The sequence below is a fragment of the Limulus polyphemus genome, unplaced genomic scaffold, assembly GCF_000517525.1.
Source record: "Limulus polyphemus unplaced genomic scaffold, Limulus_polyphemus-2.1.2 Scaffold185, whole genome shotgun sequence".
NCBI lineage: Eukaryota > Metazoa > Arthropoda > Merostomata > Xiphosura > Limulidae > Limulus > Limulus polyphemus.
Genome location: NW_013665795.1, coordinates 265,001 through 278,786, shown reverse-complemented (window position 1 = coordinate 278,786; position 13,786 = coordinate 265,001). Strand labels below are relative to the sequence as shown.

General features: G+C 30.9%; 1 protein-coding gene across 1 annotated transcript in view; it reads right to left on the bottom strand.

Annotated features, from left to right (window-relative positions):
- Positions 1–685: 685 nt before the first annotated feature.
- Positions 686–13,786, bottom strand: part of LOC106478146 (calcium-activated potassium channel slowpoke-like) — a 96,160-nt gene continuing 83,059 nt past the window's right edge. The window contains exon 27 of the mRNA XM_022381680.1: positions 686–779. Within this exon, the coding sequence (XP_022237388.1) occupies positions 696–779 (84 nt within the window). The 3' untranslated portion in view covers positions 686–695. The remainder of the gene's footprint in view (positions 780–13,786) is intronic.

The following is a 13,786-nucleotide window of genomic DNA, read 5'->3' as shown; positions in this document are numbered from 1 at the left end:
GTAACTTTAGCTAATATATCTTGCTTGACATTAATTCTCTTGAGGAACTTGAGCAGATGTTAAAATTTCCTTCTGAACTTTGAAGCTTTGGTTTATTTACAGGTAGTTTTATGAAATGCTGCAACAATATTCATTGGAATATCTATGCTTTAGTTTAGCAATGGAAACTAAAATAAAGAAAGTATTATAAATATGCTTTTATTTGCTATCAGCTTTAAAATGTAACTTTTCTATTGCTGAATTATCTTTTGTGGGCAACGAAGTTACCAGATTAAATAAAAAAATTACCAATGATAACCAAACACTATATATGCATTAAATATTCTAGTTGAATGTTTTGTTTTTATAGAAAATATTTAAGAAACTTCTCACTTGAATAAACTGTGATAGCATGAGAGATTCCAAGTTTAGAAGTAATTCAGCAGCATTTTCCTTAATGTTAATCTCAGGCTTCAGCTCGTAAATGAGAAAGTTCTTTGTATAAAGGAGAACTTGCTTATTCACAAGCTGAGACCTGAGATGGACATTAAAGAAAATGCTACTAAACTGCTTCTACTTTTATAAAAAGTTGTCACTTATTAGATTCCACGTTTAACTGCTCTATAAGCTGTGAGTTATCTTTTTGATATTGTAAACCGAATTGTTTCGTTTCGTAACAGTTACAATTTATGTCTTTTGCAGTTGTAGTGCAATCCTTACAAAATATGCCTGCACTTGATTTGGACTCTGTTCTTTTCCTTGCTGGTGGCAAACCACTGGGACAGGTGATATTTCTTTTGCTGTTATATAGTATAGCAAAAAAAAAAAAATTAATGTGTTGTCATTATGTCTAAGTACTTGAAAGAATAAACACTATAACACCATTATAAAGCATGTAAAATATAAACAGTTTGTATGTGTAGATTACCAAGCAATGTATGAAACTTAAAGGAAACTTGGTAGATAAAAAAAGAATGTAAAATGTGTAAATCAATACAAAATTAAACAAAAGGGGAAGAAATTCAAATGATATATGTCAAGCTTTATAGTATGTATATAAACTGTAGTTGATTTAGGCATTCTTTTTCAATCATGAAATATTTAATTCCTGCAAGAGTGCAGATAGCCCACTTATGTATCTTTGCTGCAAAAGAACAATCAGAAAAAAATTGTTCCTGAAATTATATGTTTAAAATCTTCCTTTGTCGTCAAAAACCTTTTAATATGTAAATTTTCTTTTTTTCCTCTAGACTAACTGAAAGCAGAAATCACATGCTAAAGGATATCATGTCCTTTATTATTGTTAACAAAAAAAATTTGATCATGATATCAGTAAGGCCAATTCAAAGCCAACAATAGGTTCTTCAGTTGATTTAAAAAATGCCATGCCATAAGCCAATATGTGGTTAAATTTGCTTGGCAGATAGTACAGCTTCCAACTCATACCCAGAAACACTGAAATCATTGTTAGAAGAGCGTAGCTATAGTCCAGGACAACATTACAATTTTGATGAAATGGGGCTTTTTTTCAAGATGCTACCAGATCTTACTCTCACCACTTTTGATGCAATAATTAGTTTTTAAAGCCTAACATGCAGTGTAAGCATCAAAAAGTCAGTAATGTGAAAGCAGGCAGGATACTGGGTGGATGGGGGGATGAGAGGAAACAATTACATTTTCTTGACCCCAACTATCATGTTATCATGGAGTTCCACTGTATTTACAAAAACATAATCACAATACAATAATACACTACAACAGTGTTGTTAATTTAGGTGGATTTTTTTGTTTTAGTCATAGTTTTATTAATGACAGTTAGTATAATTTTAGTTTTAGTCATAGTCTTATTAATGACAATTAGTATAATTTTAGTTTTAGTCATAGTCTTATTAATGACAATTAGTATAATTTTAGTTTGTCATAGTCTTATTAATGACAATTAGTATAATTTTAGTTTTAGTCAGTCTTATTAACGACAATTAGTATAATTTTCGTTTTAGTCATAGTCTTATTAATGACAATTAGTATAATTTTAGTTTTAGTCATTGAATTTTTTGTTGTCTTCTTAATCTAGTTGACAAAAGTGGCCAAAAGATTTAGCCAAGTCATTGAATTAATCACTTGTAATTTTGTGATATTTTTTAGTTCACATACATACTGGCACATGTAATAGTGTTTTGCACTTCCAAGGATTTATAAAAGAAACTTACACATAACAATAAGTATTTTTTGTTCTTTGTCTTATGTCAGTATTTGTTCCATTGTGTGTATGCTGATAGCTGTGTGTCCGTATATAGTCTTATCTTTGTACTAATGTTAAGTAAGACAAAATAGATGAAGACTCTGTCAAAGGTCGAGGGCTTGTTGCATAGACAGAGCCTCCTTGACAAACATATCTTGATAGCATGAATGTCATAATGATACTTAGTATATTGTCCTGAGACATTGTGAGATGTATTGAAACTAGACATCAGAACATGACATAGTTTTCTACAGTTTATGTTAATAAGTGAATTGTCATGTTTCTTCTTTACCACATTCTTGAGATTTATATGCACTGTTAGATTTCCTGTTTAATATTCTAGTAGTAGTGGTTACATAGTGATGATCAAGTTTTTATGGCAAATAACATTAGCTAATTATATACAAGGTTTGTGCAGATTCTTTCTTTTTTAACCCAGACATGTTTTGCAAACTAATTCTGTTAACAGCTCATTGGATGTCCAGTTGTTCATATACTGGTTTTTGTATATTCCGTAGCTTATTTTTAGTTTCCATTTTCTTGTATAGTTCCTTCTCAATCATAAAAATAACAGTTTTTAAAAATGTTTTACAATTTCAGGTTTTGTTTTCAAATTCTTTTGCTTTTCTTATGTAATTTTATGTATGAACAGGTAACATACAAGGGCTGTTATTTTAGTGCAGATGAGTGTGTTCAATGTCTGTTGACTAACGTGCTCTGAGAGCTCTTATGTTTAAATTTTCTTATTTATTTCTGACTGCAGACCAACAGTTTCAACAGTAGATATTTGTAAACCTCTTTATAACATACTGTTACAAAGTAAGACATTTCTTAATATATCTATATTTCTCCTATAGTGTGTACTATACAGAGTTGTTGTCAAAAAGCTAGTTTCATATAGTCTTAATCAGTTTTTCTAATTGTTGTGGGGTCGTTATCATCATCATTATGGAAAAGTTGTCAACTCAACGTTGTTGTTAACAAAAACAAAAAACACATCACTGACAAACATTTCTATGAATAACATTTCTCAATGAAATTAACACTCTACCACATTTACAAAAAAACAAACAAAGATAAGTGCTTAGTTCTGTGTCGAACTGATAAGAGCAAGATGAAGTCTATTTAAAACCTCTTATAGGTTTTGTATGTCCTTCCTATAAGTTAGATTAAACCCTAAACATGAAATGAAAAGAGAACCTTTCACATAGTTATTCAGAACTGAAGTTACAAAAATATTTCATTATAATCAAACAAAACCTGGGTACAACCACCTTACATTTGTTATGCCAGTTATAGTGTTTGTCAATTTCAGTTTTCACAGATAGTTCCACCTTAAGCACTCACATTCCAGCTCTATTCAACTGAAATAATGTCAGCCAATGCTCATAAAACACAAGTACAACTGTAGTTACCTACAGGTGTAGTTTGAGACCTCCATTACTCGTCTCCATTTCAAGAAAACCCAATAACTGCTGAACATTTCAAAACATTCAAACAAGTTTAAATTACAAAAATAGTTCACTGTGTCTTCAAATAATGCCTTACAAGCTAGTACCCACACTTAACTTCATAACTCTATCCAAATTCATATCAAATTAGTATTTGCAATCAAGTTTTTCCTCGTTCTCGGTATCTGATTCATTTTTTGTTAAACAATTATGAATGACTGTGTGGAGTTTCATACATATATGCTAAACCTAGCATACATATAAATCCAAACACTTGCATACATATGAGACTGAAACATGTACATGTAGCTTTTAACAGATTGCCTCAGGCATGTGTGCCATTACCATGGTAATCTACAGAGTCTACTTCCATAATCTGAATTACCATATTTAAGAATTGGTAACTTTTACCATTTGTGAGTGGCACAACTCAACACTTTCACAGACCTCACAAAATAAACTTTCTGGTGAAAATTAACCAAACCATGTGCCAGTCATGTCACTTGCACTGTCTCTACCTTGTATATCATTTCAATCCCTTATCAGTGCTTGCTAAATACATCAGATGACAGTAAATGGGCATTCACTGTTTTAACTGGACACCAACTGTAGACTGTTAAGTCGCTGTATAGTCCTAACACAAATCGATTTACTTGTGTAGCTTCACAGAAAACTAAACGTTGGCAACTCAGTGAAACATGACTTATACCACTGAAAGGTTGCTCACTTCACTTTCTGCTTCTCACTCTTCATGTAACAGTTATGCACATTTAAGTGTACAGGCAAGTCATTTCCAAGATAAACCCTGCTACGTGTCTGGGAGAACCATGGCTACTATGAAAAGGATGGTGATCTTCACAAGAGAAATCACTTGAGCATTAGGAAGTTAAGGGGTCACAACACCCTTACAGTTGTTTGTCTTTCAACCAACAACTATCCTAGCATGATGCATGAGTGGTAGTTTGCACTATGTAGTACATACATGGCATCTTCCACTACCACTCGGCAGCTTGGAAAGCAAAGGTTGCTAAGCCCTTTCAGTCAGCAATTTTTTTACCAAGGTAAGTTTAAGGTACATGTAAGGCCTTTCCAAAAGAAATCCCACTGCCAGTTTGGGAGAACTATAACTACCCTGAAAAGGGTGATGATCTTCAAAGGGAATATCACTTGGCCTTTTGAAAATCAAGGGGTCACAACATTCTTTCAGTCTATGGTCTTTGAATCAACAATGTCCTAGCATGATACACAAGTGGTAATTGTACCATGTAATACATACATGACATTTTATATTTTCACCCAGGATCTTGGAAAGTAAGGGTCACAAAGTCCTTTTAGTTGGTGGTGGTACAACCAAATGATCATCCTAGCTTTGATAATCATATTGGAAATGACACAAGGTAAAAATGTTCGGTAGCTTGGAAAGTAAGCATTGCCATTTTCCTTCGTTTAGTGATTGTGCAAGTCAATGACTGCCCTAACCACTAGATTATTATCTCAACCAATCAATCATCAAAAACTTTATCAAATCAAGCTCTGGTTCATGCAGCTTCAGTATCAAGCCTGTCCATAAATCTTCTCATATCAGACAGTGACCTATTTGGAATAATCTGGGAAGTGGCCCAAACCCTCAGTGACCTCTCTCTCATCCACTGGGTTATAGGTCTGCTGACAGGAAAATTAACTTTATTTTCAAACGTCACAGTTATCTTCCTTCCAAGAAAGTTGGTTAATTTCCAGCTAGAAAACCCACATTTTGCATGCTTTCAAAACAAGGAAAATTAAAGTGTTACTTGAGTGAATCTTAGCATTCAAACAGAGAACTATGAAAAACAATAAATTTGAAAAATTTATGTCTTAACTAAAAGGGTAGCAGGCACATAGCACCATCCTGTACTACACAAGCCATGACTTAAAAATCAAGTTTATAGATTTATTTACTTGTTCTTGTTACTCAATTGCTCTTTTATTCTAACTTTTATAATACGTTTAGTTTTTATATGTGTTAATTATATTGCATTCATTTGCTTTATTTTACTTTTTTTTCTTCTTTTGCAGGGAGTTGATTTCATGTTTGTCTGGTTTTGTTTTTAATAGGAAGCCTACTTAAAGGTTATATTTTACTCCCATGCACGATGTGATACTCTGAGTACTCTAATTTTTGTTTGAATTCTGAATAAATAAGAATTTGAAATGCATTTGTAGTTTCAATTCAGACACCATGTTAACCAAGTAAAAAGTATTTAGGCAAAACTTGTTATTGTTGTAGAAAATACATAAAAAATTTTTAACAACTTTCTTTCAGATTTTTGATGTTTTTGGACCTGTTCTACAGCCATCATATGCAGTGAGATTTAACAATCATGATGAAATTGTGGAAAAAGAAATTTTGATAGGCTTGCCAGTGTATTATGCCCCTACACATGAAGATATCACCAGCTATGTGTTTGTAGAACAATTACGCAAGTATGAATTTTTGATATTTTAGAATTTAATTTTACATGTGGCTATTGATCTTAAAGTACACATAATATTGGAAACAGATTTTTATTTCCAGTGTTTTTTTAATAATATAACAGCACACTAATATGCATGATAATAACTGAAAACTAATATTACATTTTTTGTGTCATGCAAAGGAATTGGCAGGTGGTTGATATTATATTAGAGTACTTTTATTACTCACTAATTATTCCTATTACATACTTATGATAGGAAAATAAGTGTTAAAAAAATAATTATTATTGGACAAATAGAGGTATAATACATTTTTGTTAAACAAGGGTATATTTTACACAAAATATACCTTATACTTGTAAATAAAATAATGACATATATCTCCAGAATGTAACTTTATTAGCTCAATATTTTGCTAGGTGTAAAAATTGTATTGCGCACCCCTCTACTATACAACTGTCTTTACTTTGAGCAAGCACATGTGAAATTAATGTGTAATGATCGAGAACAACAAGCAGCTAAAGCAAAAAAAAAAGATATTAGCCAGCTACTTTGAACATCTCACCATTGTTGAAACTATACATGTAGTATAGTCTACTGTGCAATGTCTCATAAACTAAACCAACTTTAAATATGAAATATTAAAAGGTTTTACAATAGGAAATACATGTATTCATTATCTAATAATTTAATTTTTGTGTATTTAGAAGGGTGCAAGATTTTTCTTGGCAAAAAGGTTTCTTTACATACTGTAGCTTAGTCTATAAGTGTTTTACATGTAATCTATTATATTTTTTACCTATTATGGTTTCAAATATTTCATTTTCCATATTTGGAGATATACGAAAGAGAAAGCATCAGTATCATAAATATTCTGAAAATCACTTGGAGGAAGTATGAAGTACACTGAAGTTATGACATAAATAAGATTTAACAAATCTGACAGGGATTCTGTAAATTTCTACAGAAATCTGTGCCCATTGTTAGTTATTTCCACTCCTGTCTGTAATGAAGGGGAGTGGCTTGACTAAATACTCCCTTCCCTTAGCAATAAAGAAATGTTTCTACAAAAAACTTGAAATTGTCAGGAATTACAGACTAAATTAATCTGTTCCAGAAGAGAATGGAATAATTCACAAAGTATAGGTCAACTTATGATGTACTTTTCTCTTTAGTTTGATATTTTAACACAGATGTAATGTGAGTGTTTTTAATATTTGCATACATTTTGTTTTTCTGTGCTTTATTGGATTTGAATTCTTTTTTTTATTTGATTACATTGCAGTTTTGTTTAAATATTTTAGTCTAATAAATTTCTTTCTGCATAATTTACATTGTCTTTATACACCAATGTTACTTTTTATAGTTTGTTGCTTATCATAGACTTTTGTAGTTTTGAATTTGCATTATATCCGTTTAAAGTATTGTTAGTTAGTGACATTGAAAGCATTTATTCTACTTTAGTAACAGGACTTTTTATGTTTTAATACACAGCTGCTGATAGAAAATTTAGCATTAACTCATTAAATAGTTTGTTTCATAGTATTGGGATAAAATTACCTAAATTGTGTAGCAGTGTGTGGTATCATACCAGTTAGTTGAACGTTTATATTAAAAGACTTTGATTCAGTTAGGAATTATAAATTTATTTTCTTTATTCTTGTGCAGATTGAAGTTTATTAGTTTATTTCTATTACATTTTTTTGTGCCTAAGATTTTGAATGTTTTGCAGATTGAAAGGATCTGATGCTTCATGGAAGGACAACACAGAACTACCCAATGAAGTGAGTGTTAATGTAAGAGAAAATTCAAGACAAAGTAATGAATCCAGTATATAGAAATTTTAAAACGTAATTATAGCACAACAATATCTATACACTTTAAAATACAAGTTATGAAAATCTTTTATTACAAAAATCAGTGCATTAAAGGAACAGAAGTACAGCCCTAATGTGTGTAGTTACTAAATGAGAAATACTTGAATTATAATTATTATTTATTTGCTTTCCACACATTGTGTATTGAACTTGATGTAAAAACAACAACAACAACACACGTTTGAAGGAAAATAACCAAAATACAGATTGTCACAAAATATTGTTAGAAATACAAAATCATTGGAAATCTATATTGAAAAACGAATCTCTTATTTCCTAAAGTTGATAATAATTGTTTATTTATTCTTTGAAAACACTGTTTCTCCCAGTTCCAAGAATTTTCTGATGATGACGAAGAAAAGAAATTCAAACAAAAACGTGTCTCAAAGAACCGTAATCGTGAGAAAACAACTGAAGAGCAACCAAAAGGAAAACAATTAAAGAAAAAGGAATTAAAACATCATTTTGATGGTACATATTAATTTTAGTGATTTTTTTTTATGTAAAATATTATGAGCAATACAAAGTAATATATATGTAAAATAATACATTGTATATAAAAGTACATGGTTCAAATTTGTGTTATATGAAATCGAGCATTTAAGTTCAAAAATATTTGAGATAATGATTGTGTTGTCATTAACGATGAAATAAAGTAAAAACTATATGTTTTTCTCAAGTATTTTTACAAAGGAAACACCCTCCATTAACAATCCTATATCAAAAATAAAGGTTAGAGTAAAAGCACTACCCAAATCCAAAGTACCTTCATATATACTGAAATTTCACTCACTTTGTTTTATGAACAAATAATGGATATTGATGTTGGTAAAACAAAACAAAAAGACAATGATTTATCATATGGTCTCTCAAATAACTGATAATTAACATTAGTTATTGAAATTATTTTTCTGTTTTCAGTAAAACTGTAGTTTCTTTCCAATCAGTTTGAAATTTGAGCATTTTCAGTTTTTATGTATAAGAACACTAAAGAATTTAAGAAAATCTTGAGAAATTATGATAAATGATTTTTTTTTGTGTGTGAAAAATAAGAAGTTCACGAAGATACAGGTTAAAAAAATTTTCATTCACAAAGGTAATTCTTATTCTTTGTAAGGTTTTTATTTCTTTCAGGAATTTTGGAATTTTTTTAAAATGCTTAATCTGATGTAGTGTATACTTGCTGCACAATTTTGTTTTCCTATTTAAGATAAGAATTCTGGACACAGTCATCTACAGAGATCATCAAATGTTAGAAACCCATTCCTCAGACCAAGACTTGAATTTCGATGCCGAGTGCTTAGACACAGCTCCATTAGGGGTCCACTACAACCACCACCTCCATTATACCAGTTCCAAGCACCTCGTCCAGAATTTGGTTGTGCTCCTCGGTTTCCAACTTTTCCTGGACGGCCATTGTTACGTCCTTGTCCCGATGGCCCTAGACCGCTTCTTCATCTGGTCTCAAATACCTTTAATGAATATCCTATTCCACCTCCCCCTAGAGGACCTTACAAACATCTACCACCTGAGTCATGGAATAGACAATTCAATTTTCCACGGGGAATTCCTTCTGCTGCTCCTTATTGGGAAAGTACTAATTTTGCATCTTCCTGTACTTCTGCTCATAATGAAAGTTTACTACGTCATCCACCACCACAGCATCCTTTCCCAGAAAATAACTTTCATCTATCACCACCACCGTTATCACCATCTTTATACTGTAATAACCAATCTCCAAGACTTGCTTTACCTTATTTGAACAACAGTGCCCAACAGCAACCAAATCTTAATTTCAACAATAAATTGTTACAGTAGCCAACTCCTCTTTCAAGTATTGGCCATCATCCTTAACAACCACCTCCTTATTTCAGTATGAATCTATTACAGCCACTCTTTTACTTTAATGACAAATAAAGCCATTATGGCTGCACCAATAAATATTTTTATGAAAGTTTTACCACTTAAGGGTTCTGTTTGGAATTTAATTTCTACCAAGCTGGTTTATTGCTTTAATTCAAAAGTATTTCAGCATTCACTGCACTAATAAAAGTACTGGCAGTGTAAATAATTTTAGAAACCACTGAAGTAAACAATACTTAATTTAATACTCATGACAAACTCTTTGTAAAATGTCACAATGAATTTAAATATGCCAGTTATTTAAATCATCACGAATTTTTATAATCTTGCAATAATAGTAATATTTAATTTTATGTTTCAAAATTATATATTTTCATTATATAGTATTAAATTCATTAAAATATCCTAATTTGATATATGAAAATGAAATCAGTTTTACATCGAAGAAATATTTTTCCATAGTGCCTTTAAAAATGAGTCTTTATTTTATTCCACTAAATATGCTGTAAAAAGTGGTAGTGATTCTATATACTAACATGAATATTGTTTATATGACAACTAATAGAAATGTCAAATCATGCTCTAAGAACCACTGTGTAAATTAGTAAAGTTATATAGTATTAGTGTTGGTATTTTCATTGTTTCTCATATATTCATTGGACACAAATAAAATGTATCGGTGTAATGTTACTAGCTGTGAAATGTAAATTTTCTTTTTAAGAAAATATACAAGAGTTGTAATACTATCATTAACATTTCTTTGATAGGAGCCCAAATTTGTGGTTCACTTTGTATAATATATAGCAAAAAAAACGGATATTTGTAACAAAAAAATGCTTACAGCAACAGAGCATTTCCTATATTGAATATGGTGTTTTAAAATGGTGGTCAAGAAAACATTTTTCTGGAGTGTCAGGTTGCAGATAAGAGATGTAGAGCTTGATAACTAAATAATTATGAAACTTGAAAGTCACACCTTGTTTTGCTTCTATGAGAAATATTAGTGTCAGGCTGTTTTCTTCAAGCATTAATTGAATGTTTTTTTGTATGTTAATTAGTGATTGAATAAATAAACATCATGTTATTAGGCAAGATACAATCTTCTGGTATTTTATTTTTGTGCTGTTGCTTTATGATTTTACAGGAGTATCAGTGTAGTTTTTAAGGGCAGTTGAAGAGTATGTAAGTAGTTATTTTCAGCTAACATGGCAAATTATTATTCCAACACTTACGAACATATTTGAAACAAATTTTATTGATTCAACAAAATGACTCCTGAACTTTCAGATCTGATTTAACAGTTTTGTTTGTGAAACATTAAAGTACAGAATGACCAACTGCCATCCAGGTTTCTAAATTATAAACCAGTGTACAGAAAATTGTGCATTTGTGTGTCAAGCATCTCAAGTCTCTCTTCAAATGTTTGATTTTATCTTATATAATTTAACAAAAATGCTTTCTTATAATTTGGGTTAATATTTCAGTTTCACATTTCTGGTGCTTCAAATTTCTATCATGAAGGAAGAATATTTATTCTATATAGTATCACTTAGTAAATTGAATTAAGACATGAATTCATCATTCTATGAAGACACTTGGGTCTGTTAATATCATGTTGTTAGATATAAGATGGAGTAAGGAATTCAACAGTATACTAAACTTAATGACCTGCAAGTTTTTGTTGTTGTTTTTTTACCAAAAAGAGTTTAGAAAGAACCACTATTAAATATTAAAATATTTGAAATATTAGCATTTCATGTATCATAATAGAATATATTAAAATATTTTCTGTATCACATTCTGTGGTTAAATAAGAATTAAGAGACTGAAAAAGTAGCTGTTAAGATTGACTAATGAAATTAGTATAAAAAATTTGTTCGTAAAAGTAAATAATATTTTGGAAATTGCACCCTTGAAAAAAAAAACGTATCTGCTTATAAATATTACCAATACTTTAACAACTGTTTTTATAATACCAAATTATGTACATAACATTTTCTTTGCAGTTGACCTATTATTATGAGTGATATTTTGAAACGGGCTGAAAAGTTTGAAAAAATGGTTGAAACAATTACCCTTGAGAGTTGGAGTTCATTGTTGAAATGCACACTTTAGTATTTCGTACATTGGTAGTCATTTTTAGAACTTCTCAGGGCTATCAATTTTATTTGACACTAGACCTTTTTTTTTAAACCCAATTTAATACATATAGCTACGTGGATAGGATGTATACCCGTGCTGGATTAACCAAACACACCATATACTTTTTATATCACAACCTTTATGAACGATCAAATTCATATCAAAAATCGTCTAGCTATGTGAAAATCAACATGTTTAAACCGATAAAAACAACAAAAGTATTAAACAGCCAAACAAAACGAAATGCATCGTAATAGACCCTCGAATCTCCGGCTTAATAAATTCATTTATACTTAGTCAAAATGATAAAACTCAATCACGATATAAAAGTTAAACAATGTATATAATATTCTTTATTGTATAGAGATTGGTTATCGCCAAACTTAGTTAAAAATATAAAAATCAAAAACATTTTTGGTGAAGGATTAATATGAACAAAAAAAAACAGTTTGATTTTTTTTTTAGGATATTGTCCCGGACATTATGGATAATCCGGCTATGATTTATACATATATCTGATACAACGTTGAACTGAACGGTAACCAATGATCTTGATACATTTCTCCATCGTAAGCCATAACATAACCAGTTAACTTTAACCCTTACCATCTACAAAAATCCTTTACAATACCTATCATTGCAGTTAAAAATTACACCTCGCGATTAACTTTCATGCGTGTCAAAGCTATTTGCTCATATTTTACACTATGTGCCACTAAAAAGAATTACTGCAAGATAACAAGAAAAGATTGTCTCGGCACAACACGGGCACCACCACAAATAATTTCTTGCAGTATACATAAATATATATATATGTTTCTTAGGAATAAGGAAGTTGCTACATTTACTGAAATACGTTTCACTTTGAGAATTTTGTTTTCTTTGCAATTAGCTAATCTACTGCTCTAGAGATTGAAAAAGTACAAGAGACATTTACGAACGCACATACGTAAATACACAATTTGTTTGACTAGCTCAAACATACCGTGTTTGGATTTGAGAACACTTTCTCAGAAAATCCTTTTCGTCCCAACAGTTTTAAAAGTATGAAAAGCAATTTTTTGTAATAAAAGTAATTCATTTTTAACTTCTCAAGGTTGTAATGGCGTACGTTCCAAACTATGAACTGTTTCAATAATACCTTAAGGTAATCTTACGAAATAACTAAATTTGTGTAGGGGATTTTGAAAATATTTTATTTTGTCCACATTATATTCACAGGTATAGCCAGGGGGCGGATTAAGGCGGGAGCTATTGGAGTTGTAGCCCAAGGCTCGGGTTAAAAACAAGGCCCTTTTGAGGTTAAGTTGTTTGTCTGTTTTTAACCTTAGTTTTTAGTTGCGGTCATAATAGGTCCAGTAGAAAAATTTAGCCCCAGGCCCGTCTGACCTTCAAACTGCTCCTAAGTATAGCAGATATAAACTATACACACATTTCAAAATTACAAATAGCTGTATTTTGCTCGGGTCTTCCCATGGGTCAGCGGCAAGTTTACAGCCTTACAACGGGAAAAATTCGAGGTTCGTTTCACCGCAGTGGACAGAGCGTAAATAGTTCATTGTGTAGCATTTTGTTCAAACAAAAACATAAAACAAACATTATGTTCGTTTCAGATATTTATGTAACGGTGGGGCTTGTTTCGAACACCATATTAATGCTGCCTCAAGCCCTTAGCCGGGGGGTGGGGTGGGAGACCGACCACCACACACATATCGTCGCGTCGTACTAATTATTTACTTTACTTTCTATTATGTGTGAGTAGACACTATATTATATGT